Raw genomic sequence first — 25473 nt, 5'->3', positions numbered from 1 at the left:
TTCTGAATGTTTTGGTTTCTCCGTGGATGACCCTCTTCACTATTGTTGCGATTATTTAGGCCTTCTTATGTTGCACACTTTTGTTTTCTCACTACAGCTCTGCCTTGTACATAAACATATTAATCGTTACAGCACATCTACATTTGGATTTTCTGCCAAATCACCAGCAGAGGTTTCAGTGAACCCACTGGGTTTCGCAGCGGGTCAACACGGGGAAATGTGGAAAGCATTGTTTTCTACTCAAATGCTGCAGTGCCATCTAGTGGACAAAATATTTCACATTCAATTTACCAGTTTACCAGATTGACACTGAAAAACTGAGAAAAAATGCCCAGGCCTCCACCGTGGATATGACAGAAATATCCAAAATACATTTACTAAAAGAAGTATTTATGTGTTCAATACAAAAAAACAACTTAACAGCAGAACACAACCAAACACTTCATGGCTTTAAGAATAGTTTTATTCATGTTTTTAAAACACACAAAAAAAATTATTTACATAAAAAATAATTACACTTATTTTTCAAGTATCCTGGGCAGTGCCTCTACATGGAGGGCGATTTTGGGACGATTACATGTGAGAGCAGCAGTCGTTCCACTGTGAGGAGCTGCAGCAGGAACAGGCACAAAGTTGTGAACACACACATTCGAATAACCTTTGCTGCCAACGTGTAAAATACTTATAACGAGAAAACAAAGTTTAAGGCAAGGTTCGTTCCTGGACTAATTTCTTCATCGATTTATTTTTTATTTTTTTTACACATTACTCTTGTTGCTCAGCTCCATAGAGGAATCCGGTGTCGGGCCATGCTGTGGTTGAAGGCCTATAAATAACACAAACACAAAATTTAGACAATTATAATTCTCAGTTTTGGGTTGCACACATGCAGTTAGAGTGTAATGAAACTCTTGAAGTCAAGTTTTTAATATTTGATTCCACGAAAACACTTCCTTGCAATGTTGCAACCAGTCTCGGGCAACGGTTCCCCTGAACCTGTTTGTTTTCTTCAGAAAATGACTTGACTCATTTTAAGACTCCTTCTCGTTTTGACCTATTTCTGTGCAGACGGTGTAGAAACGTAGCAGCACGACATTCGTGAGAGACTGAGATCCATTCGGTATGGCACATTTCTCACAATTTCATAAGTCACCACGTTTTTTTGTTTTTTTGTCACAGACCAACACAAAGCGCTGAAAACTGAATCTATAAGTGCAACAACCTCGTCATCGGCTCGAGCCATTCTCTGCTTCTGCCTACGAGTTATTTTGGTATGCCACCATTTATGAAGAACTTGTGCTTATTGGTAAAAAGTAAGAGAGCCAGTGTGTGCATTGAAGAGAGGACGTTATTTAGGAAAGATCAGGGGTCTGTGCACCCTTAACAGTCCAAAGAGTCATTTTTGCCCTCAATCCAACTAAATAAAACTAGTTTAGAGCCGCAAATGTTACATTAAGTTAAAAAACGATTAGAAGACAGCTTTCATTTTTATCGATATTCACTTTTTTTTTTTTAAAGAACCTTAATTTTATTTATACTTTTAGATTTTAAACACAATTAAAACTTGAAAACCTTTGCAAATACAAGGACACATTTTCTTCTATGGGATGCTGATAAAGTTTCCAACCTAATTACAAAAATAAAGATAAATCTATAAACATAGCTGTTATTTTTAGTGTCATTCTATTGTAGAAGTTCAGTGCAATTATTCCAGGTAAAAACTGCAAAAAAAAAAAAAAAAACCTTACTAAAACCTGCATTTGTTTTCATGTGTATGTTTAAAAACGTTAAGATCATTATCGGCGAAAGTTTTAAAGAGGCATTGTGGAAGATTCAAACAGCAACTTGTAGCTCTGAAGTCGCAGGTTGCAGACCCCTGGCTGAGATTCTCAAAAATAAATTACCTTCAACCAGTCGCTGGACGGCTTTCTTGTCTTCGGTGATATACATGGTAGTGATGAGGAAAAAAACTCCACCCAGAATCCCAATAAACGGGCAGAGGAGGAGGCTGTACATCAGGCTACGGAAGTCGCTGGTATCAGGATTAGATGAGCGTATGGCGTCAGAGATCTGCAAAAAATGTGAGAATTATGAAGAGGAGGGGAAAAAAAAAACAAAAAACAAAGGACTGAAAACTGCAGGGGGATTTCAGCTCACCACTCCTAACAGATACGGACTGCCAGCGTCGCCGAGAAGATGGCCGACGGTGATCTGCAGGGCCTCGGCTGTTGCCCTTCTGGTTGGTATGACGACATACTGGAGCAAATCGTACAAACACAACAGCCTGTTGGCGCCGAGAGGCAGCAGAATGCGTCACGTTTTACTGAAGATCAGCACCACTGGGACTCACCAGCAGTATGTCAGCCAGGACAGCCCAGTTCAGAGAGAGCAACAACTCACCGAAGAAGATGAACACCTGAAACCAAAGTGAGGAAGTAATAAAGGACGTAATGAGACCGGGAAACAAAAATGTAAAACAACAGCAGTAATTCTTTCTTTGGGACTAAACAAAGAAAATACAAACCTGGTGGTTTATGTTTAGTCTCGTCTAATTTATTTCATTTAATAAATGTTAATGCTATAACAAGAAGTTGTAAACATGATGCTGCTGCAACATGAACACTGTGCTGACAATAACGTGCAAAATAAAGTAGATTTAAAGCAAAGGTAAGATCTGGGGCCAAACATGCCAAACTACAACGATTAATCTGTAAATGATTACTTATATGTGTCATAATTCACTTAAAATCAGAAATGAATACATAAATAAACAATAATAATGAACACATGTAATTACACGCACCAGTAAAAAGTGCCACCCAGGTAATTTGACAGTCTTCTTAAGGTTTTAGCTTGTTAGATTACATGCTATAATCTACTGAAATATTTCTTTCACTTTATTTTGTTTCTTTTTATTGAAATTATGCCGAGCAACACATACAAATAGACTCCCTGTCTTCCTCTCCATTGTTACTCACCCTGTATCTGTCTGTGGAAGTTTCTCCTCATCTTTCTCGCCCTCATGGTTAAAGCTGGCCTTACCGAGCTGCGGCTGCACACCTGTCTGGCTCTCACCTGTCCCGCCTCGAACTATCTTCGTTCATGGACGTTTTTACTATCAATCTCGTACGGTTGAGCTGCTGCTGAATACTTTGGTTGGTTACTGTAGAACCAACATTGGCCGTAAACATAAATGTCAAATTAATCGAAGCCTGGAGTAATTAGAGTCCCTGTAATTTATTCTGCATTTCATTATGTCTAACAATTGAGACATTTAGAATACACTGATCTAGATTTTCTAACTATTTATTTAGAAATATTTCTCAGAATTAAATACGTAGAATGAGTTTTTATGTCAAGTAAACCATATCATTAGTTGACGTAGATGAACAAAAAGTGATTTGGTTTTTTTTTGACTGTGTCACTATTGGTCTTCCATAAATGTTGTCCAATGACAGGGTAGCAGTTAACTGTGTTTTTGTTTACCAGCAGTGGGGAAAAACATAACAAAGCTTGAAGAATTTGTTTGTCTGCATTTATTTTTTTAATTCTTCCCCCACTCATGTTTCAATTATAGCCTCACCGGATTTATTTGGATGTTGAGTCTCGTCTATGTCTATATTGTACAGCTAGATATCTTAAGATGTGTTTGAAGAAAGAGTTTAAAAAAAATACCTTTGATTCTTCATTGCCATCTGTCCTCACTGCCCTCTGTCTTTTAGGCATTTTACAAAGTGGTGACTATATATCTACATTAAACTATTTTACAATGCTCTTCATGATCGTTGTAGCATTTAGCTCATGCCAGACTTTTTACAAAATGACTTATTATGGAATTTCCTTATGGGTTTAAAATGATTCAAAATATCTTTTATTGCTATTCAACAGGACTTTGCATTATAACTAAACGTAGAAGTGTTTGCCTCTTACATAAGTGACTGGAATGCTTGAGGATGCAACAAAAATGGTGATGAAGAGGCAGGGCACTGATCCGAGCATGCCCACCGCACAGATGAGGGGGTCCGCGTGTGAAAACCTGTCCCTGAGTTGCCTGGATATGGTGGTGCCCAGAGCTCCTCCCAGAATGCCCGTGACCACCGTCACGGCGCCGAATATGTAGCTTTTGGGGTGAAAAAAGATCCAAAAATCGTTAGCGACCTTCTGGGATTTTGAAGCGTGAGACAAATGCAGGTCAAGGCAAGCGACGACACCTGTCTGTGGAGTTGCAGCTCTCCCCAGTGCATGAAGGTCGGAGGCCCTGGGTGACGTGAGCCCTGGCCAGGAAGGTGGGCAACCAGAAAGCCAACGCTCCGGTGAGGAAGGCCAGACACGTCACTCCGAGTGACGACCACACGTAGCTTTTACTGAGATCAGAACATGCAAACATAACATGAAAGGGCTGCATGTGTGAATTTCAAAGAATAGCACCGGATTACCATCTAGGATGAAATAAGTGATGCAGAAAGAAAAAGAGCTCCAGCTATCAGCAACATCAGAAAACGACAGTAATGTCATCGTTTGTGAGGTTGCGAAATTAATCCCTTTTTTTGTTTGTTTTTGTTCAAATCGTACTTTTTCAGAAGATACTTTACATCCTCCATGTAAGAGCTGTGGCCCGTCACTCCGTCTCCGTGGGTTTCTGCTGCCCCTCGTGGAGGGTTGGGGCACAAGAACGCCATCAGGACGAGTCCGATGATACCCATGATGGCCGTGAACTGATTAAAAAAAATAAAAAAAACAGAAAAGAAAAAGTTTTGTTATTTTTAAACTTACCTGTTCAACATCATGATGTTTATGTAAGAAATGTGGTACCCTGAGAGCCCAGCGCCAGTCCCCCGTGAGATAAGCGCTCCCTGCCCCCGTGATGTATCCGAGACCGCTGAAAATACAGAAAAATACCATCAACTCCGGAACAGGAAGGGCAGAAAGATACAAACTGAGACAAATACATTAAAAGATCAATTTCTTCTTGCATAAGAGAACCTAAGGAATTATTAAAGAGCGAAATACAGGTTACTTAAAGTCAGCCTCTCCACTGCTGTTCAGAAACGATGATGTGTAACGGGTAAGCACTAGCATATGAACGAAATTGTGTTGGAACCCCACAGTTCCGTTGCCAGTTCTTTTAAATAGAAAGCAGACGGCTTTTTTTTTGGCACAAAATACTTTTTTTAACAGGATTATGTGGAATAGATGTGTGCCTGCTTTCCTTTTTCTTTTTTGGCAAATTAAAAAAGGATGGAGTGAGCACTCTCGTTTCCCAAAAACATTAGCAAGCTCCTTGAAAGTAAGAAAGGCAAACATATCGATACCCGCCAAACAGTCAATCTGTTAAAAATAAAAATAAAATGGAAACAAATGTGGCCTCAGGTTATGAAACTGCTTTCATCTCAGGCTTTGCTGGAATCGACAACCTGCAGTAGTAAGACATGGACGAAACAAAGTTCATGTCAAGGTGACGATGAAAACCAGCAGAGTCAGCAAACACATAATTAGTGTTCTCCTTACAGTACGAAATATCTGAAAATATATACATAATTGTACATTAGTTAACCTCAGCGGGGAACCAGTTGTTTGTTTGTTTTTTTCACTCTCAGTCAAAAGAATGAACGAGTATAGAAAGAACCGATTCAGATGCAACGTTAGCTTGAAATCAACCAAGCAACATGTTTGATTCTATAGAGTTTAAGACCCGTGGCAGATTCTGTTCCTGGAATATTATTTTGACTACTACGTTACTGTACTCAAGTGAACAAATCAAGTGATTATGACTTGAAAAGTGAGACTTTTAGCTGCTTCCATTCACTGCTGCTGTTTCATGCAGCCGCTGCGCAGCTTGCTAGTGCGAAGTCTACGTCTAGTGACACAGATCTTGAGAGAAACGAGAATGTCGGCGTCTGTGTGCATCTGAGGTCAAAGTCGCCACGGAAGGAATGTCTGCTCAAATTTTGACATGATTTTTGTTTCTTAAATGAGAATGTTTGTCAGTATTTTGTGAGATTACAGGCAGACTGAGCTTAACGCAGAGAACTTTCATATTGGGAGGGTTTCTGAGCAGCTGGTCTCAAACAACTTTGCTCCTCTTTCCCCAAAAAGGGCAGCATTGGATCAGAATACTTTGGTGTTACTACTTTTATCACTTTTCTATACTTTCTTGTTTGATTTCTGTTCACTTTCGATCTGTCACACCTTTTATATATTCCTCAGATTTGGAATCTAATGAAATTCTTGATAAGATACGCGCCGTATATAATCGAATAGGAGATTCAGTTTTGGCGCGCAGCCTTTTTGCGATAAAATAACATTCTTCTCATCTGGAATAAATCAAAAAGACAAAAACCCCACAAAATATCAAATCCCACATGAAGGTTGCAGCTCACGTGCAAATAAGAAAAAAACATGTTAGCAAAGCATATCCTGTCAGCTGCAGTGCTCTGCGTTAAAAAGAGTGCAGCGTAATTACTTAGACCAATCAAACAGAAAGAAGCAGGGCTACAGAGGGAGCTTCTGACCTCCCCACAGGGATAAAGATGTAGAAGACGCAGATCATGGCGCTCCGCTGACCCCCTGAGAAGAGATCGCCGATGATGGTGGGAGCAACGGTGGAGTAGCTGGCCTCCCCGACGCCGACGAGCGCTCGCAGCAGAACCAGAAGCCAGAATTGCTAAACAAAAAAACAAGTCGAAAGCGCAGAAGCGTTTCAAACGTTATTCGCTTCTAAAACCCACAGACCTACTCTTGCAGTGAGGTCAGCAGCTTTTATAGAGCACTGAAAAAAAAAAAAAAAAAAAAAAACATGACCAAAATATCACCAGTACATTTTAGTGGGATTTTATGTGATAAATCAACACAAAATAGTTCATAATTTAAAAAATAAAAATGACATAATTTTCATAGTTTTTGTAAACCTGAACTATACCTCCAAATAAAGTCCACTCTCTTTTTATTGTCATTACTTTTATCCATAACTATGTTTTACACTTTATTTTGGTCCATCAAATAAAATTTCAATAAAATACATAGAAATTGTAAGTTTTAACAAGAGACAAAATGAGAAAGAAATTGTTTAAAAATGTCATATAAGCAACACTGTGAGGTGTTGACAGCTGAACTTTCATTTAACTCCAGCTGATGTTGAATGACGAACTAAAAATAATGATCCTGAAGATGTGCTATTATTTAATGTATCAATTTGTTAGGAAGATCAGAGACAAGTTGCTGCAACTGACGTCCGATCCGCAACTTCTGCAAACATTAGTTCCTGTTTTCTTCCTCTAAACGAAGCTGAATTATTCACCATATTTAAGAATAATAAATGATTTTGAAGAAATATCAAACTTTTTTATCTTGCTTGTTGACATTTAGCTTAGTCCTCCCGCTGTGCGTACGACTCCCACCTGCAGACACTGTCTCGCCAACAAACTAGACTTCTGCGCTAAAAGTAGAAGCGACTGCCAGTTTTTTTTTACGCGCTCTGAAGCAGAGTGCCGGGTGGAGGAGCGGCAGGAAGTGACACTCTCTGACCTCTCCTCGTTTCTTCTTTCATGTGCATGCAGCATTGTCGGCTTCACACTTACCGATTTGGTGACAAAGGAGCTGCCAGCTGCAGTCAGAAGCCACACGCTCAAGCCGCACAGCATGATGTATTTGCGATTGTAGCGATCGCCGAGGTAACCAAAGAGAGGGGCCAGGAGTAAGAAACTGCAGATGAAAACTGTAAATGAATGGACAAGTCGATTTAGAGAGCGAGTGAAGAGATCTCAGCGGGAAAAACAAAGTGTTGTTCTCGGCTAATTTGAAAAAGGAGTTCTGCAAGAACGTGTGTTAGTGTTTGGGACTATTTCTGTTTCCTGTTTAGGAACTTCTTCCTTTTGCTCACTTACATTCTGACGGCTGGAAACGCATTATTGGGAACAAAGTCCCGTCTCTTATTTACGTTTAAAAACACAAACCTACGTGTGTATAAGTGTGTGTGTCACAGGTTGGTTTTGTCTTCCGTCCGAAAGCCCAGCTGCACTTTTTAGTTCTTTTCCGCACATTTTGAGTACAGAGTAAAATAAGAGCCTCAAGTGTGGATCATTTCTAAAGTGATGCCTCCTCTCACCTGTTTGCAGCAGTCCAGCTGTACTGTCACTGATATCGAAGAAGTTCTTGATATCAGAAAGCACACCTGCATCACAACAAAGACATGAGTCACTGGAAGAGTCACTAAATCAGAGGCTGTGAACCTTGTTTAGTGATTAAATCATTTTGTCTTGTCGCCATTTATACCTTTGCCATTTCTGTTCTTCACTCACCAGCTTTACAAACTGATGGTTTTAGGTAACGTCCTGTGGTTTTCAAGACTCATCTCACTACTGTCTACCCGTGGGAAGTCAGTTACAGCTACTCCAGTTACATCAGAAGTCATAATCTGTCATATTTATTGAAAGTCAGTCTTTATATATGGGATGAGAACTACAGTCAATATAAATAACATGAAATATATCATCCTCACATTATGTCATGCACTAAAATGTAAAAGACCCAAGCTTGAGCACTTTATTGTTATTTCTGTCCCTAAAATAATGAAAATACTGAATTACTTAATGGGAAAAAAATACATTGAGGGTCATTTTGCTCTTTAACCCCTTTTTTTAAATTTGGGTTTGATTTGATATATAGTACATACATCATATATGTCGTGTTTCCTGCTGAATGCCTTAACTTCATTATAATTTACAATATTATCGGAATTTTAAAATTGAAAAACCAAAATGAAACGTTTTATCTATTCTTGCAAAAAAGAAAAATAAATCATCAGCAAAGTATGCAGCTTCCTCCAGAACCCTTCCACACACGTAGTTAGAAATGAGCACACAAAGAAGAACATTCTAATAAGTTAAGTGCACGAGTAAAACCTGAACAATTAAGTTGCACATTACATACTTGAGGGAACAACATGGTGTGCTTATCGGTACAGAACAAAAACGTCTGAGGGGGCGTTTAGGACAAAAACTATGTTTTGTCTCTCACACACAACTAAAGACTCGTACACACACACAAAATATTAAAATTGCACACATATAGGCTACTACTAAAATATCACACATGCATACAATTTTTCTCTCACACGCACACATAAAAGACAAAGATTCCACATACACACTACTAAAATACTGCACGCCCATGCATTTATTTTCTCTCTCGCACGCATACACAAGACTAAAACTGCACACATGCACTACTAAAATATCACACACACACACAAAGCATACAGACATACTATTCTGAATGATAGGTCGAAAATGTATGTGTGAAAATGTATGTGTGTGTGTGTGTGTGAACTAACACTTGGCTGAATGACTGAATGAATGAATGAATGAATGAATGAATGAATGAATGAATGAATGAAGATGAGACTTGTATTTTTCCTGTGTCACGGAAGAGGCGGGGCATAATTTGGAGATCAGATTGCGCATGCGTTGATATCGCGGTAAAGATATTGGCGCTCCGGTGGAGTAAGCGGCGTTTAGCTCAAGGTTGAACCGATTTATGAACGCTAATTTCGGCCAGCCGCTCCCTCCTCAAGCGCACAGTTTTTGCCCCTCATAGAAACGTGAGGTTAAGACATTGGGGCAAGAACTGGCATATCGACATGCAGCGAAACTGCACGTTTTATGCACATGTGTATAAAGAGGCTTGATTTTAAGTGAAAGACAAAACGGGAAGAAGCAGGCAGGAATTAGCAAATGACCCAGAGTCGACCACTAAAGAGATCACCCCACCTGCTATCGTGTAGCGCTCCATGTAGTTGAGCAGGTTGACATAGCAGAGCACAGCTATGGCCACATAGGCGCGTCTCTGCGAAATGGGCGGTTTGTCTGAAGCGAGCGGCGCAAGCGATGAAACGCTGTTCACCAGAGCGCCGTAATGCAGTCCTGAACTGGAGCCCAGGCTGCATCGAGGAACCGGTTTGTCCTGATGGGAGCTCACGGATCCCTTCTGATCCATAGTGTAGCCCGCCTGTTACCTAGAAAAGACAACCAAACGCATAAAAACTAAATGTGAGGCCAAGTACAAAAATAATACAGCTCATATTTTTGAGGAATGAGATCAGGCAGAAGTATGCTGTTTGCAGACGACATTTTGATCTATACTGAGAATCTATATAAGGATTAAACACAAACATGGACCACATTTTTAGTGGCACAATCACTGGTATCACTAGAAATAATTGTAAAACATATATGACAGAAGCATTATATTGTTTTTTTTATTTTATTGTAGTATTTTTAGTCAGTGAGAGCCTACGTAAATCCATTACTTTTTGTTTTTCTGGGGTACAAACATGACATGACAGAGAGGGCCGTTTCTCTCATCTTCTACCCATCAGGTTGGAGGAAGATCCAAGTTTATGTTGCCACCTCACACAGCAAGAAGGACGGTAAACGTGTCCTAAACTCACTGATTGAGACGTCAAAACAAAAAGAAAAATTATATACCAGTCGGCTGTTTGGGAGTAAATGTGTAAAATTTTCTAAATGCTTCTAGCACTTTCAGTGGAACTGGCTTTGCGGTTGGTTGACAACACGATTGAAACAAAAACTGGGTCAGACATCAAGCAACAAATTATTAAAATGTGGGAAACGTCTTATTCCAGATACTAAGTATAGTGGGGGATCAGTGATTCTCTGGAAACCTTGTTGAGGTGAACATGATTAATACAACACCAAAACGGGTCTTTTTTTTTTTTTTTTGGTTGTTTTTTCACCTCATGTCACCCTTGAAAAGCAGGGTTGTGCAAGGCACTGTGAACGGACGATCAATAATTGTGCCCTCAGTGATTGCTTCTTCAAGAGATTTTTCTTCTTAAAACAGGCCCTCAAACATTCTTTGGTTGCAAATGACTTTGCTATGATCAATTCTTTTCAAGCATTAAACTAGGCAACAAACTCGTCTGCATGCATCTGTAGGCTTTTGAACTTTGCAGGACATACGTGCCGTTAATTGGTAATTACGTGAAAGAATGAATGAGTAGAGAGTAAAAATCCATATTCCAATCATTCCATCAGTTCTGAAGGGTCAGTGACGAGTTCATGACTGTCATTCGTTCTTATCTCAGTCACTTATCTCCTTCTGCATGCAACAAAGATCAAGATATGGCTCATAAATGGGTTTTTGCTAAATCAGTCGACGAGCTAAAAACCCATAACAAGAATAAAATAACAACCACAAAAAACCCCCCCACATATTTAAGCAATGTATGAGAAGGATTGTTGCTCTTGTGTTCTGCTTGTGAAATCCCACTTCCCAGTCGTAATCTTGTCAGCGGAGAATGTATTAAGACAGGAGCATTTATAATGACCCAAAAAAAAAAAAAAAAAAGCAATTTCACAAGTGTACAAGAATAAGTGTGTCAAAACAAAAAAGGAGAAAGCAGAAGGAAGCTGTTTAGTAAACTGTTTCACAGTCCAAACTACACAAACAGTTAAAAGTGGCTACGGGAACGCTTCATCCCTTAATATACGTTCACTAAAAAAAAAAATACAGATTTAAAAAAAAAAAAAAGATAAATTACTTTTTTTTAAAGATTGCACTCACAGAAAAGCCCTCTGTCTTTGTGCCCAGGTTGCAGAGTCCACGCAGTGATAACACTAAGCCTATTGTACAGCGAATCTTCTCCAAACAACACCCTCAGCAGAGTGGTGCTGTTCAAATTTTAGCCTCTATGCCCAAAGTCCTCGCGTCTTTTAATCAAAGCTACAATAACTGATGCTGTTGTAGCTGTAGGTAAAAAAAATTAAGCCGCTAAAACTGTTCAAAGAAGTAGAAAACAAACTCACCTAGTTGTTAACGGTTCCCTCTGAGAGAAATTGGTTTTAAACTCTTTCTTCTCAATTCATACTTGAAGACTGGATGCCAGAGAACGGCGCACACTCTCTGTGTCCTCGATACTCTCTCTGAGTATTGAGGAAGCTAATGGTTATCTCACTTCTAGCTTGACTCAAGATATATTAAGTTAGAGCAGAGGGCCCTGCCCACTCAGGGCTGGTCATATGCTTCCACATTTGGGTTGACACAACGCTGCTAAATGTGATGTTTGGTATTTTTATCCAGCTTTTTAAAACATTTTTTTTAGTTTTTAACATTTGTAAAAACACTGTCAGGTTCACTGACCAGAACTTTTTAGAGGTTGAGTACGTAAACGAAAATAAAGGTGGAAAAATGTCAGGAACTAAATGAGCGTGTTCAGACTTTAATCAGCGGTACGCCTCCAAAAATGTTGCATCCTTCTACGTGTTCCTGTAGCGTCAGAAGAGAAGTGGGTCAGCTCTACCTTTTCAGCTTTCATTGTCAGGAAAATAGTTGCGCATTACTGCAGGGCTGATTTAATAACACGAGAAATGTAAATCATAAAGAGGGGAAATCCCTCAAGCAAAGCTGCTCTATTTCCATTTTTGAAGGCTTCTTATCCAACTTCTTGACCTGCGATCACTGCTCTAAGAATGTGTTTTTGGTTTTCCTATTGAATTCTTGTCACTTCTCTGCATCCACTGGTTAATTGTTAACCTGATTACACTTCTGTGTCAAGCCCTCAAATGTATGCAAATTCCTCTGTCTGACCCTCATTGAAAAGATACCATAGGCCCCCAAAATGTGAGATGATAGCTTGAGTGTTTTTTCTAGTTTCACTGGTTACGTTATTAACGCAATCTGTTAGAAAACAGCAGAACCACAAGTCTGAAGGCCTCCAAACACCACAGCTGCAACTGCAGTCACCGTCTCTTGGAACGAGACGTTGCGATCTGTCGACTTCCTCCCCAGGAGAGATTCTGTCAATGTGATCTGACATCGTTTTTTTTTTTTTTCCACCTTTGGTTTCAGACCACGGCAGTTGAGAACCTGGTGTAAAAAATAAAAAATTAAATACAGAGCACGCCACTTGATCAGTTTATCAAATGTATTTTTTGGCAAACTCTCAATAATCAATATCATGATTGCTTCTTCTCTTATTACTCCTGCTGTGAGGTCAATCAAGAGGTCGTCTGTTTGTGGTGTTCCCTAACGCCCCCCAGAGTTTATAATGAGCATGACCTTGTGCAGATGGGAGGAATTGAGTGCAGAAGCTTTTTTTTTTTTTTTGGTGGTTTCAGAGGTTATGCTGCTAAACTGTAGTTTTTCAGAGAGACTAATCTGATCATCGTATCTCAATTTACCACAAAAATATAAGTGAAACGTGTGCAAACCAACTAAAAAATAAAAAAATAGACTGAGGATAGCAACTTATTCAATCAACCATAACAGCGTAACACCAGTTTGAACTATTTTTTAAGGATTTGACCTATTCACAACAAGTTTAATGTAAATTAAATAAATCCCTTTGATTCCAGAACCTCATAATTTCAGAATGACAAGATCTATTATCTTGCCACCAAAAACAGCTACAACGTTCATGAACCATTTAGAATGATCAGAGCTGCATCAGAACCACTAAACCGTGTCTGATTTACCGTCATCATGACCTGTTCAAAGTCAAACATAGAACAATGCAGAGATGAAGAAGTTGTCTTTCACAATTTCCTCATGTGTGTCACAACTTGATGTTACGTCGCTGATTTTAAGTTGCAATGGCACAATAAAGCAACCCCATGATACTCCCACTGCTGTATTTCTCTGTCAGCAGCGGTCTAATGACATAAAGGACAACCAGTTGCTTTATTACTGCAAAGTCTGTGTGTTTGGGCCATAGCTCAAACATTTAGAGCCGGGCTATCAGCTTGACAACTGCGCCAGCTAAACTTTACCTGCTTTCTACTTCTAATTGTTACTTCAAAAACTTGTTGTGGAAACACATCAGCCAAAATTCAAAGTTCTCGGTTTGAATTTCAATGTGATTAATGTGAGGACAAAAGGAACCAAAACGTGTTTCCTCAGCAGGGAGGCTAAGTCCATACTTACAGATAAGGTGTTTATATTTATGTGTATCTTAAATGTATGTTTAGGGACATTATAAACCACTATCGTAATGTTTTATTCTTAATTTCACCGCTGTTGGATTTTAGGTGATCCTGTACAAAACAAAACTTATCAGCTAACATCTGAAAGAGAATTAAACCAAATTTTAAATGATAGCAAAATCACTTACATCGATTAAAAAAAATAGAAGAGTGGCAAAAAGAAAGTAGTAAGACTCCATGCTAATAGACGCTACAGACAGTGCAAAGGAGACAGTCAACAGGTCAAAGAAGTCTGCTGTGTTCCAATGAGACAAACATTTTTCCATTTTGTCTATATGAAAAACACTATGTGGGGCAGAAAACCACAGCACTGCACTCTAATCACACAATCTCTCCAAAAAAAGACAACCCCCCCCAAAAAAACATTGTGGTGGCAGTATCATGCTATGGGTATTCTATTTTTTCAGCAGGGACAAAGAAGCTGAGTGAAGTTTATGAAGAGATAAATTGAACTAAATACATTGTAATCCTAGGAAAAAAAAACAGTACAGGCAGAAAACGATATAGGCTGTGTTCAGAGCTAAATTTATCTGGGGGTCCATATTAAACAATCCTAAGTATTCAGATACTGTACATCCAATCTTGAGCAAAAAATAAATAAAAAGAATGGGGGAATATCAATTTTTCCAAAGGAATTAATTCTATAATTGGAGCCAAATGTGTTTCTATAAAATACTGACTCAGAGGGGACGAACAAACCACAGTTTTCAGGTTTTCATTTTGTTAAAATGATTTAAAAATATACGTTATTTACTTCCCACCTGTGAAATATGCACTGTTTGCTGTTGGGCTGTCGCATAAAGCCCCAAAGCAATTTGGTGAGGTTTGTGGCTGTAATATGGCAAAATGTAGAAAAGTTAAAGGTAAAAGCAATGTTACTACGTAGTACGTCTTAGCTTTAAATACAACAAAAATTTATTTAGATTCCGAACAATTGTGGCTTCTACTTTGTGAAGGAGCTTCTTCATCCCGATACCATCTTTTAATCATTGTACTGCCCCAGCAAACTATAACACAGTAGATCCCACTTACCTCTTAATACTGTTTGAAGACATTAACAGAGTGAGTCTACTCATCTCCTTACTACGCACTGCGTCAATGTTAATAAATGCACGTGCATGTAATACTTTCAGAGGCATTCTTTCTTTTTGTTGCCTAATACTTACTGATTAAAAGCTTTGAGGCCGGAGAATGAAAGCGGGTTCAGAAGATGGCAGCAGAGAATCACTCACAGATAGGACTGCTCTAAGGATACCAACGAAGAAGAAACATCGAAGGTGGCAACAGAAGGCGGCGAAGAAGAACGAGGAGAATGCTAATCGGAAAATAAGAGAGACGGGTTCTGTTTAGTTAACGTTAAAACAACGCTGTTACCTCGAACTGCTCCTCTTGAACAGAGCTGCATCATAACCGCTAAACTATGACAGAGCCTCAGTCAGCGCTGTTACTCAGGAGACAGCTCGCAGGTAATTAATCCTTGTTGGGAAGTGCTGGGTACCTGGCTAACAGCGGTACTGTGGTACGTAGCTTTGATGTTGTGCTGGCGCAAATTGTTTTTCTTCAACCTTTTTACATAAACGTTAATATACAATGACATAAAAACTGTGTAGGGATTAAAGGGGAGTTTGTCGACCAACATATTTCAGGTGAAAAATAAATAAATAAACGTTAGTGTGTATGGAGAAACATTTGAATTTGATTTTTGGTGTTGCGAACTGTTCGGAGCTGAACGCGGCTGTCACCCAGTCCCGACGACTTCCAGCTGTCAGGGGAGCTAAAAGCTAACGTGCCGATGTGTTTACATGAATTTTAACCGAAATATCAAGTGGCGATTAGCTTTTCCAGTCATGACGTTTGCCGGTTATCTTCTTAACATACTGGGGAGTACTATGTTATAGCACAAAGAACATTAGTATTTGTTGGACCTATTTTCTTTCCTAACCACTTTGAATTGTTGCCATATTTAGCCACCTCACTAGTATCGTTAGGCTAGGCTAACGTTAGCTGCTGTAGCCGTTGTTAGCAGCAAGACGCCAAGCTAACAAGCTGATGCTAATATCACAGAAGCTAAATTTACGAGACTGAAGTTTATATTCAATTTGGAAGCTCAGGAAAGGGACAGTATACGGCTTTTAAAGAGGTATTATTGCAATAATTTTTTAAAACATGATTACGCATTTTAATTGTGAAAGGCTCATTCAGAAGAGTTAAGCCTAAAACAAATCAGTAAGTAAAAATAGACTGCTCTTTAATATTTTATTGCTTTGTCTGGTTTAAACCTTTTGCCAAGTTCTTTAAGTGTGTAATTGAGTATATTTATTTGTATCTTTAATATAGCTATCTATTGCACCACCAAGTGTTGTTTTTGGATGGGTTGTGGTCAGTTTTCTCTGTGCATAACGAGACCCCATTTGCGAACAGTTGAAAGAGCATCAGACAAAATTTTAGATGAAAGCAAGAGGGTGTATTTAGATTAAGAAGAATCAGGACAGTGGGCGCCGGGTGGCTCAGTTGGTAGAGCAGACATGTGCAAGGGCTGTAATTGTTGATGCAGTTGGGTTAAATTGTCAGGCCATTTGCTGCATATCTTACTTTTTTCACTATAATCTCTATACTATCAAATGTGTAAATTGTTCAATAAAGGCCACTTTTGCAAAAAAATAAAAAAAATTGTTAAAAAAAATATGGATATCTACATAATTTACAAATCTAAATTTTTTGGGGGGTAATTCATCCCTCAATTTAGATTTTAAAATCTAAATTGGGATTCTATCTTTGAACATTTATGAACCAGGGCTGAGTATTTATTACAAAAATGATAAGCACAATTTCTTCTGCTTTCTTTGCAATATAAATGGTCTACCATTTTCAGTGGCTGAATGCATATTCAATACTACAGAAAACAAACAAGGACTATTGATTTGTTTTCGAAGCTGAACCTTATAAATTAATTCTAAAACAAAGATGCAAATTATAAATTTTTTTTTCAAACCAGTTACCTTACTATTAAGTTTCAGATGCTTTGAAAAATGTACTTTGAGTGCCAAACCCATTCAGACGGCTATTTTTAGCAATGTTCATCTGAACAGCTGTTTTTGCTTTGCACATATCATATCAGTTATGTTTGACATATAGTTGCTTGAAGATACTATCTACTCGTCTATTCTGTTGAAAGAAATGTGCCATAGTTAATCCAATCTAGGTTTTTTCACACATGTAGCATTTTATCTGCTCCACAGGGATTCTGGATAATTCTTAAAGTGGATAAATAAACCAAAAATATCTAGGAAATTCTTTCTTTCTTTCTTTAATATGTAGTAATTTGTTTTGGAGCTCAACAGTCTAAATAATGTTTTCTTAGGTAATCCCAATCTCCCAAAAAGCTTTAAATTGTCCCCCCCATGCCCCTGCTAATGCACATTTCTCCAAATCACAAACATTGTTCTGATCATGTAATCTCTTTATATTTTAGTACAGAATTTGAACTAAAACAGGGCAAATGCAATCTAGATTAAATTAAAAGCAATGAAATTGCCCTTTACTGAAATACTGAATGCAAGCTAACTCCAGAGTTACAAACTCTTTATTTTAGTAGAGTCTGCTTTGAATTAAATTTAGCTCCTCTAATAATAGCACCCTTCCAAAAGCAGCCAAGTTCAACCCACTTCATTTTAGTTTAGGCTCAGGCTCTGAGGTTAATGTTTCTTTTCTTTTTTACTAGTTGTTGCTTAGAACTGGTTGTGGTAACTCAGAGCACAAAATGTGCTCCTTTCTTTTTGGAAAAGATTTACTGTCTGAAATGGTTAACTTTTACTCATGTTTCAACTGGATCCTTTGGAAAATGGAGCGGTATGACATGCTTGTTTTAGTAAACATGTCTGTTTCATATGAATGTGTCGACGACAGCGTACGACTGAAACCAATGTAACTGTTGTCATGTGGCACTGACGCCTGCCAGCCAATAGAAATTACCAACAAGCTTATGTTTTAAGTTGTGAGCAGTGCAGCTGCTTCTCAGTGAAACTCGTTCTGTTGTTCTAGAAAAACACTCCTTTCATTAGATAATGATCTTCTGCCTGAGCTCATCTGTAAGTTAATTCCAACTTACTGTGCTGAAAAGTGTCACAACTTTATGTTTTTTTTTTAACATTGTTTTGTAAGCTCGGGGCTTCAGAATATCAGAAAAGCATGTAATTGTGATATTGTTGCTAAATATTGCAAAATTGATCATAATAGACCAACTTTTTTTTTTTTTTTTTTTCTGTCCCCACCACTCTGCGTGAGCTTTAGCATGTTAGCCACTAAAAACACCCGTCCACTGTGGGCATTAAGGGCAGAAAAAGTCCACCAACTAGGCCAAATGTATTATTGGCATTCATTGTTGCTGAAAAATAACATCCTATCAAATATTGCATTCAAACGGCCATTTAGCGTTGTCCAGCTGTAGCTAAATTTCATTAACTCATTTGTGTTGCCTTTGTGTTAAAGTTAGCTTTATTTCTTCCCTCCCACCTGTCATTATTTTCTGGTGTACAACGTTTCAATGAAGTGTGTTAAAAGTGGACACTTCACAAAAGTAACAACCTCTTCAAATTTAGATACTCGATTTGATGACGCTTTTATGAAAGTTGCACACGGATCAGTTTTTGTTTTTTTTTAAGAGTATGTATTTGTAAATTTAGAAATTGCAAAGCTTTTCATGTGCAACATTATGATCCTTCTGTAGTAATACTTCTGATGTTTAGGTGGAGGAGTTGTAAGGCTGGACAGACTTGCAGGGTGTTCCTGTAGCTGATAAGTGTGTGTTTTATGTTTTCACCAACATGTGCAGCCTTATTCAATGTCCCAAGCAGGGTTGCCCCACAGACGCTGGCTCACCTCTGCTGTGGTCAGGAATCATTCTGGGGCTTTCTGTCATCTGAACATTGACATTTGATCCCTGTTTGCTACCTAGAGCTGAACAAAAACCCAGTGGAGGGATTCTCAGCAGGCCTCATCGAGGACAATGACCTGTACAGGTGGGAGGTCCTCATCATCGGGCCTCCAGACACACTTTAGTAAGTCACAGCGTCCGTTTTCACGTGAATAACCCTTTGGAGCTGTCTATTGATCTGTTTTAAAGCTGGCTGAGTGTTTATCCTGATATATTGATCTTGTTTACCTTGTGTCCACAGTGAAGGCGGTGTGTTTAAAGCTCATCTGACATTTCCCAAGGACTACCCCCTCAGGCCACCTAAAATGAAATTTATCACCGATATTTGGCATCCTAACGGTGGGTGAAGTTGTACAATACCGAACAAATATTAATAGAGTTGAAGTGTCTTAGAAATAAATGTCTTGGTGCTTCAGTTATTAATATTTTGTTCATATGCCAATCGTTATACAACATGCAAATTCATTTTTTCTCATTTGTTTCTTGCATCTATGTCTTTAATAATATTAAAGTTTAATAAATTCTTCGCAGACATGCATTGGTTGATTTGAGCTCATTCAGATTTCTCTTTAAGACCTACAAAATAAGATAAAATAGATATATTTTTTTAATATTAGGAGCAGAGATGATTTTATATCTAGGTGTATGAGAAAGCAGTTTCTCTAAAATGTAAAGTGACTATTTTTAGAGCAAAGAAAAAGCATTGTAGTTTAGCAATTAGCAAAGCTAGCATGGCTTAAAATGGCGGTGTTTAATCATTATAGCACAGGTGTGCTCTTCCTTTTGCTCCATGAAAAAGTATTGTGAAATATATTTAAAAAAATGAAAATTAAGGATAATATGCTGTACAGTAAGGACAAGATTATACAAAAATAGTGTATTATCTGTATAATCCAAGGAATCTTCAAGAGTATTTTTTTCCTACAGGTTCAATAGTCAAAGACAAGATTCTGATTGGTTGGATGCCACTTGAAGCAAATAATAATAATAATAATAATAAATGTATTTTTGTTATCAGCTAATTTCCCCCAGTGTTATTGTGCTGACTGTAATTGATACATCAGTGCGTCCCAATACATTTATGCAAACTAAATACATTTATGAACAAATTTATTTACAGTACAGACCAAATGTGAAATATATATATAAAAAAAACAAAAATTAAGGATAATATAATTTTCCTTAATTTAGTACAAACTTTTGGTCTGTACTGTACTTGTTTCTAATCAGTTTTCTGACTCTATATCTGATCCAGATATTTACGATACTCGTTAGGTTAAACATTCAGCTGTTGTTTTTTTTTTCCCCGTTGGAGCAGGAACTCCCCTAAAGCGTGCAGGAAAATGGATCCCAATAACTGGGGATAAAAAGTTGAATTTTAAATAGTTCACATGTAAATCCCAGTTAAGGCGAGGCAAAAGAAAGCGTTTCAGTCAGTTTGGCAGCAGTACTCACAATAAGAAGGAAGCAAACGGACCACACATGTTGAGGAAAAGCGTCATGGTGGCCATTGAGTCTCTACTGCAGACCGATTAGTTGTTTCCTGCTGGCAGACACGCTGTAGTCCATCTGATAGGCAGCCATTGTGAAACTTACTGACCAGACGCGACTAAAAGCTTCAGCCGGATTCATTTTATGTGTTAACATGAAAAGTGGGAGCAATGAGAAAACGGTTTGAACCGGCTGTCTTCATGGAAATAATATTTGAGTTGCTCATTAACTTTTTTTTTTTTTTTCCCCCAATTTGAGCTAAAATAAAGAAACTAGAGTGTCAAAGGTATTTCTTGTACTCTGCACAGTACAATTCTTTACGCTGGGGCTTCACGGCTGAAATGTTCCCCAAGCGTGTTCACAGGAGGCTGAATAACCTGGTTTAAAAACTCTGTGACGAAACTGCTTAAGTTGGAAGCGCTGGCATGCCAGACGCAGAAGGAAGTGGAAGCTAATTAGGCTTTTCTCTTCCTTATTGTAGTTGACAAGAACGGAGACGTATGCATTTCTATTTTGCACGAACCGGGCGAGGACAAGTACGGCTACGAGAAACCAGAGGAGCGCTGGCTGCCCATCCACACTGTAGAAACCATCATGATTAGCGTTATCTCTATGCTGGCAGACCCAAATGGCGACTCGCCAGCCAACGTGGACGCTGCAGTAAGTTTGGCTACTTAAGAAAGTGTGTTTTTCTTCGAAATAGCCAAACGTTGGATTGTTTTGTTTTTTTTTGTTTTTTTTTTAGGAATTTGTTGATCATAAATGTCAAATGATTAACAACAAAGAAAGTAAGAAAAACAGCTTCTGTGAAATCCACTAGGAATTTTCTAAATTGTCTGTTTTTTTTTCTCCTGCAGAAAGAGTGGCGGGAAGACAGACACGGAGCATTCAAAAGGAAAGTCGCCCGCTGTGTACGAAAAAGCCAAGAAACAGCGTTTGAGTGATATTTATCAAGAATCTAGCTTCTTTTCTGTTTTCAGGGTAAGAAGATTTTCCTTTCACTCTTTACGATCTTGGACTTTACCAACTTCAGCCACCATTATCAGCTTATAAATTGCTCTGTTGCACACGGTATGTGTCTGATGAAATGAATGCAGCTGGTTTAATATTAGTTAGATATGACTTGATGTTATGAGTGCCGCAGTAAATCCTCTTTAGAGCCTAAAAGTATCTTTACTGTTTATTTTAGTGAGTCGCTGAGTCGGATGTCCTCAGCAGCCGAGAAGCATCAGTTGGATCTGACCTTCCTTTATTGCTAGTTGTTTTTTGGTCGAACATATTCCTACATTCTGTTGTTCAATGTGAATTATGAATGGCTAAACCTATCCTTTCTGTTCTTTTTGTGTTGTAACATGTTGTTCCTTTTACTGCTGTGACACAGTTTTTGTTTGTTTTTAAAGATTTTACTGTCTCTGCTGAGTAAGAGAGCAACAATCAAAATTTTCCATGTTTGTTTTCTTCATTTACTTTCTGTAGCAGTGTAACGCTGTTCCTGCTGGAGCCCATCCTAGCAGTCAGTGGACGAAAGGCAGGTTACACCATACATATGTCTCCAGTTTATCTGCTATAGAGGCAGGCAAAACAGACAACCTTTAGCATTTATATTTTCCTCGCCATAGGATCAGTTAGATTATTCTTCAGATTTTTGGGGCTAATTAAGAAATGCTTTGTTCACCAGGATAAATAAATTAAGAAGGAAACATGATTTCTACAGGAATGCTTTGGCTAAATTTTAAGCTGGTAAAATGCTCCTCTGAGTACAGCGGTTGCTAATTGTTGCTTTGTTAAAGATTACCAGTGTCAGCAAAATGCTTCATTCTCATTTATCACTAAAAATAAACTAAGATAAACTAAAATTCATTTTAATTCAATGTATTCATATTTCCTCCAGTTATGTATCATTTGGGTGTTAGCTTATTGAAATAGGAGCAAATTTACCAGATAATAAAGATTGAGAACGGGGTAAAATAGACAAAAAAAGGGGGGGACTTATTATGTCATCCATAAATACTGAATAAAAAACCCCAAAAACACAGTTGGACTCTATTCATTGGGGGAGTCTTTCATAAGGAAAGTGAAGGGTGTGTCTAAATTACGTCACAGTCACGCAACAAAGGCTCCTCTGAATACAGCCCACAAATATGTCCTTCTCAGCCCACCTATCCCAGGATTCATTGCAGGCCCAACAGGAGATTTTTTTTTTCTTAATGATTGCATGCAAAGCAGGAGACATACCCAGACTGAAGTAGAGTTGTAAGCATGTTTCAAAATGGATCGGTGCAAAAATGGAAAGCTTAAAATTGTTGTCTTGTTATGGTTTTCGTTGTTTGCATGGACATTGTTTTTAATGCATTTTTGTAAAGAGATAAGTTAATTTAAATTATTTTAACTGCCGTAGCAAATGAATTATAAGTAGAAATGTTCATAGTTTGTCTGGTACTTCAACAAGGTCCTTCTGGTTTAAACACAACTCAGTGAATGTTTGTTTTTCCTCATCATTTTTGACTCCGGTGCGACTTATTGTCCAGAAAATACAAGAATTTAAAAGGGCTTGCTTAACTAATAATAATAAATGGGGGGGGAGGGGGCAATATTTTGAGCTTCATTTTTACTCGCCGGTGTTTTAACGCTGTTAGGGCTGCTAGGTGACAGAATATAACCTGATGTAAGGCTGGGAGTAAATCCAAAGGTTGGACCGTCCAACTTCACAGCCACTCACTTCTAGTCTCTAGTCGATGAAGGACCCTTGGAAAGATCCTGCCCCTAAATTTGTTAAAAAATAATGAGACATGTATTAAAATATGTTAAGTTTTTTTTTTTTTTTCTGTAATTTGTCACACAAAATGTGCAACATTTCCAGAGACGTTAATGCCATCGAAGGCATTTTGAAGTGTGATGCACACTAAAGATGATTGTCCAGATTTAATGGTGCAACCAACTAATCTTTCCCCCCTCCCGCTTTCCGCAGGTCTCCAATTTGAAATCCAAGATGGCACTGTTTCCTGCACTCTTCCAACCTGTCGCCAGGCTTGTCCTCCTTCATGTTTGGCTGGAACAGACTGGCAACTGTAGGGTGCAATACAACATTAAAGTGACTACCAAGGCTGACAGAAAAAAAAACAACAACAAACCGCCAAGCAAGTGCCAACATACAAAAAAAAAAATAAAAAAAATAAATAAAAGAAAACATGCACCCAGAAGATGTTCAAACATTTTTCAAGTTTCTGAACTGCTTCAACATTCAGGATGATATTGTAAAGACATGTACATAGAACAGACTCAACCGGATAATATATACGCTCCGTTTTCATCCATCAAGACCTTTTAGACCAAATATTTAGTGCTGGTTCGGACAGATTTATTTTTGTCTTTTTCTTCTCTCAACTCCAGCATGCGTTAGACGTCATTAGGCTGCTTTCCGCAGGAGGTCTTAAACAGAACAAATCATTGTTGGAGGAACGTCGTCTGTGAAGAGGCTGTTTTTGAGTGACACACGAGGAACACGCCTGAGGATTACCGCCTGAATAAATTGGAATGGATTTTACAGCCATCCCAGATCTCACCTCATCACATGTAAACCTGGATTATGCTGTCTTTCTTTCTTTCTTTTTTTTTTTTTTTGCCTCTGAAGTCTTATATTTTAATTTGGCGCAAAGAAACATCACAGTGTTATTTTGTTGTGCATGCTGTGCTTTTTTTTTCTTTTTGTCTTTTTCTAAAGTGCCTCCTAATAAAATGCTTGGCCACCTCCCCCCTTTACCTCCACAAGGGTTCAAAGTGTTGAAATAACATTAAAGAAGTTGTCATATCCTGCCTATATTGGGATTCTATAATTAGGGTGTTTGTGACAATTTTCTGTAGCAATAAGCCTCCTGGTATAAATTGTAAAAGTTAATTTTTATCTGCTGATGCAATTCGAAATCCTATTCCTCAATATATATATATATATTTTTTTTTTTATTTTAGCAGCGGTTTGATCCTTTTTTCTGTGCTCATTGTAGGAGCTGTTATGCATGCTTTTTGGATGTTTTTTTTCTTTTTCTTTTTTTTTTTTGGTTTGAAAATGTCTGAGTGTTGATGAACAAAGTGCGCCTGCACATTTTGTTTCGGCGCCCTTTGCCCTTATTCACACATTTCTGATAATTCTACCCTCTGAACTAGCGCAGTTTTGCTCAATGTACAAAACAAAATACTGATGTATATTTTTCTTCTTATGAATTCTGTCACCTGTAGTGAATTCTTCTAAAACATGACCTTTTTTTTTTCAATAAGTCCCGGTAGTTCGGCTTTATTTCTGATTTACGTCTCCAGTGGTTCAGATGGCGCAAAATATCCTTTTTTGACTGGTGATGGCAATTTTACTGTGTAAAAAAAAAATATATTTTTTAAAGTCTACCTCTGAAGACAGATTTCAGTTTAAGATCTGTTGCATCTAAACCGAATGAAAATTTACTTCTGAACCTAACTTGCTCTCAAGGTCATAACATTTATGGCATTTCCTTAAGTTATTGCATGTCTGGGGCACGAATATCGAGTGGCCTATGAGGTCCACATTTATTTATTTTTGCTTTTACCAAAATTAGATTTTAGCTACATTTGTTTTATTTGTTGCATTTTACTCAGGAAGAAAAATGAGCCTTAAAATGCAGGTTTGGGTGTTCTTTTGTCACTATGCTGGATTGATTACTTAAAATCCAACTTTTAAATGTCCAATCTGAGGTCTGAGATTATCGATTAGAAATTGACATTTATTCTAATGAAGCTAACATGATGCTACCGTCATCGTGGTTAACTCCCGGTACAAGCATAGCTTTAGTTTTTGCGTATCCCAAAAAAACACAAACAAAAAAAAAAAACAATAGATATAAAAGGTGTGCAAACCTCTAAAATGTTAGGTGATTTTGTAGTGTTAAAATGACATGCTGGTAAATTAAGTTTTACTACCTTTATGTTGCATACATCATAAATACCTCATAGGGGAAATTTTTTATTTACTAAAATTCAGTCTCTTGATTTGATTGTGAGGACATTTCTCATCCATTCAGGTCA

The 25473-nt window shown here is 38.1% G+C and overlaps 2 protein-coding genes across 6 annotated transcripts; one reads left to right on the top strand and one right to left on the bottom strand.

The window, feature by feature from the left end:
* Window positions 1-445: 445 nt before the first annotated feature.
* Window positions 446-15295, bottom strand: spns3 (spinster homolog 3 (Drosophila)). Of its 4 annotated transcripts, none has more exons than XM_044140470.1 (13): window positions 15167-15295; window positions 9768-10012; window positions 8105-8170; window positions 7578-7714; window positions 6513-6664; window positions 4813-4879; window positions 4573-4715; window positions 4212-4364; window positions 3931-4120; window positions 2351-2416; window positions 2158-2256; window positions 1905-2070; window positions 446-826 (listed from the first exon to the last, which is right to left on the bottom strand). In XM_044140470.1, exons 2-13 carry the CDS (start codon window positions 9991-9993, stop codon window positions 759-761), a joined length of 1533 nt encoding a protein of 510 aa, XP_043996405.1. In that variant the 5' UTR covers window positions 9994-10012; window positions 15167-15295; the 3' UTR covers window positions 446-758. The 4 variants fall into 4 exon arrangements, with proteins under 4 accessions (XP_043996405.1, XP_043996407.1, XP_043996408.1 ...); XM_044140472.1 differs by having other exon boundaries at window positions 452-826; window positions 9768-10025; window positions 15167-15250; XM_044140473.1 differs by lacking the exon at window positions 15167-15295 and adding an exon at window positions 15033-15111 and having other exon boundaries at window positions 452-826.
* ube2g1a (ubiquitin-conjugating enzyme E2G 1a (UBC7 homolog, yeast)) lies at window positions 15172-24695 on the top strand. 2 transcript variants are annotated; one of them, XR_006372927.1, is made up of 7 exons: window positions 15265-15466; window positions 18955-19057; window positions 19175-19272; window positions 20906-21084; window positions 21282-21405; window positions 21901-21952; window positions 23393-24695. XR_006372927.1 is itself a non-coding variant. In XM_044140475.1 (6 exons), the coding sequence occupies exons 1-5, from the start codon at window positions 15421-15423 to the stop codon at window positions 21366-21368; spliced, it is 513 nt and encodes a 170-aa protein (XP_043996410.1). In that variant the 5' UTR covers window positions 15172-15420; the 3' UTR covers window positions 21369-21405; window positions 23393-24695. The 2 variants fall into 2 exon arrangements, 1 of the variants encoding a protein (XP_043996410.1); XM_044140475.1 differs by lacking the exon at window positions 21901-21952 and having other exon boundaries at window positions 15172-15466.
* Window positions 24696-25473: the final 778 nt, after the last annotated feature.

This window comes from Gambusia affinis, linkage group LG15 (genome assembly GCF_019740435.1).
Source record: "Gambusia affinis linkage group LG15, SWU_Gaff_1.0, whole genome shotgun sequence".
NCBI lineage: Eukaryota > Metazoa > Chordata > Actinopteri > Cyprinodontiformes > Poeciliidae > Gambusia > Gambusia affinis.
The sequence above is the reverse complement of the archived record's forward strand: the minus strand, read 5'-3'. Positions and strand labels throughout refer to the sequence as shown.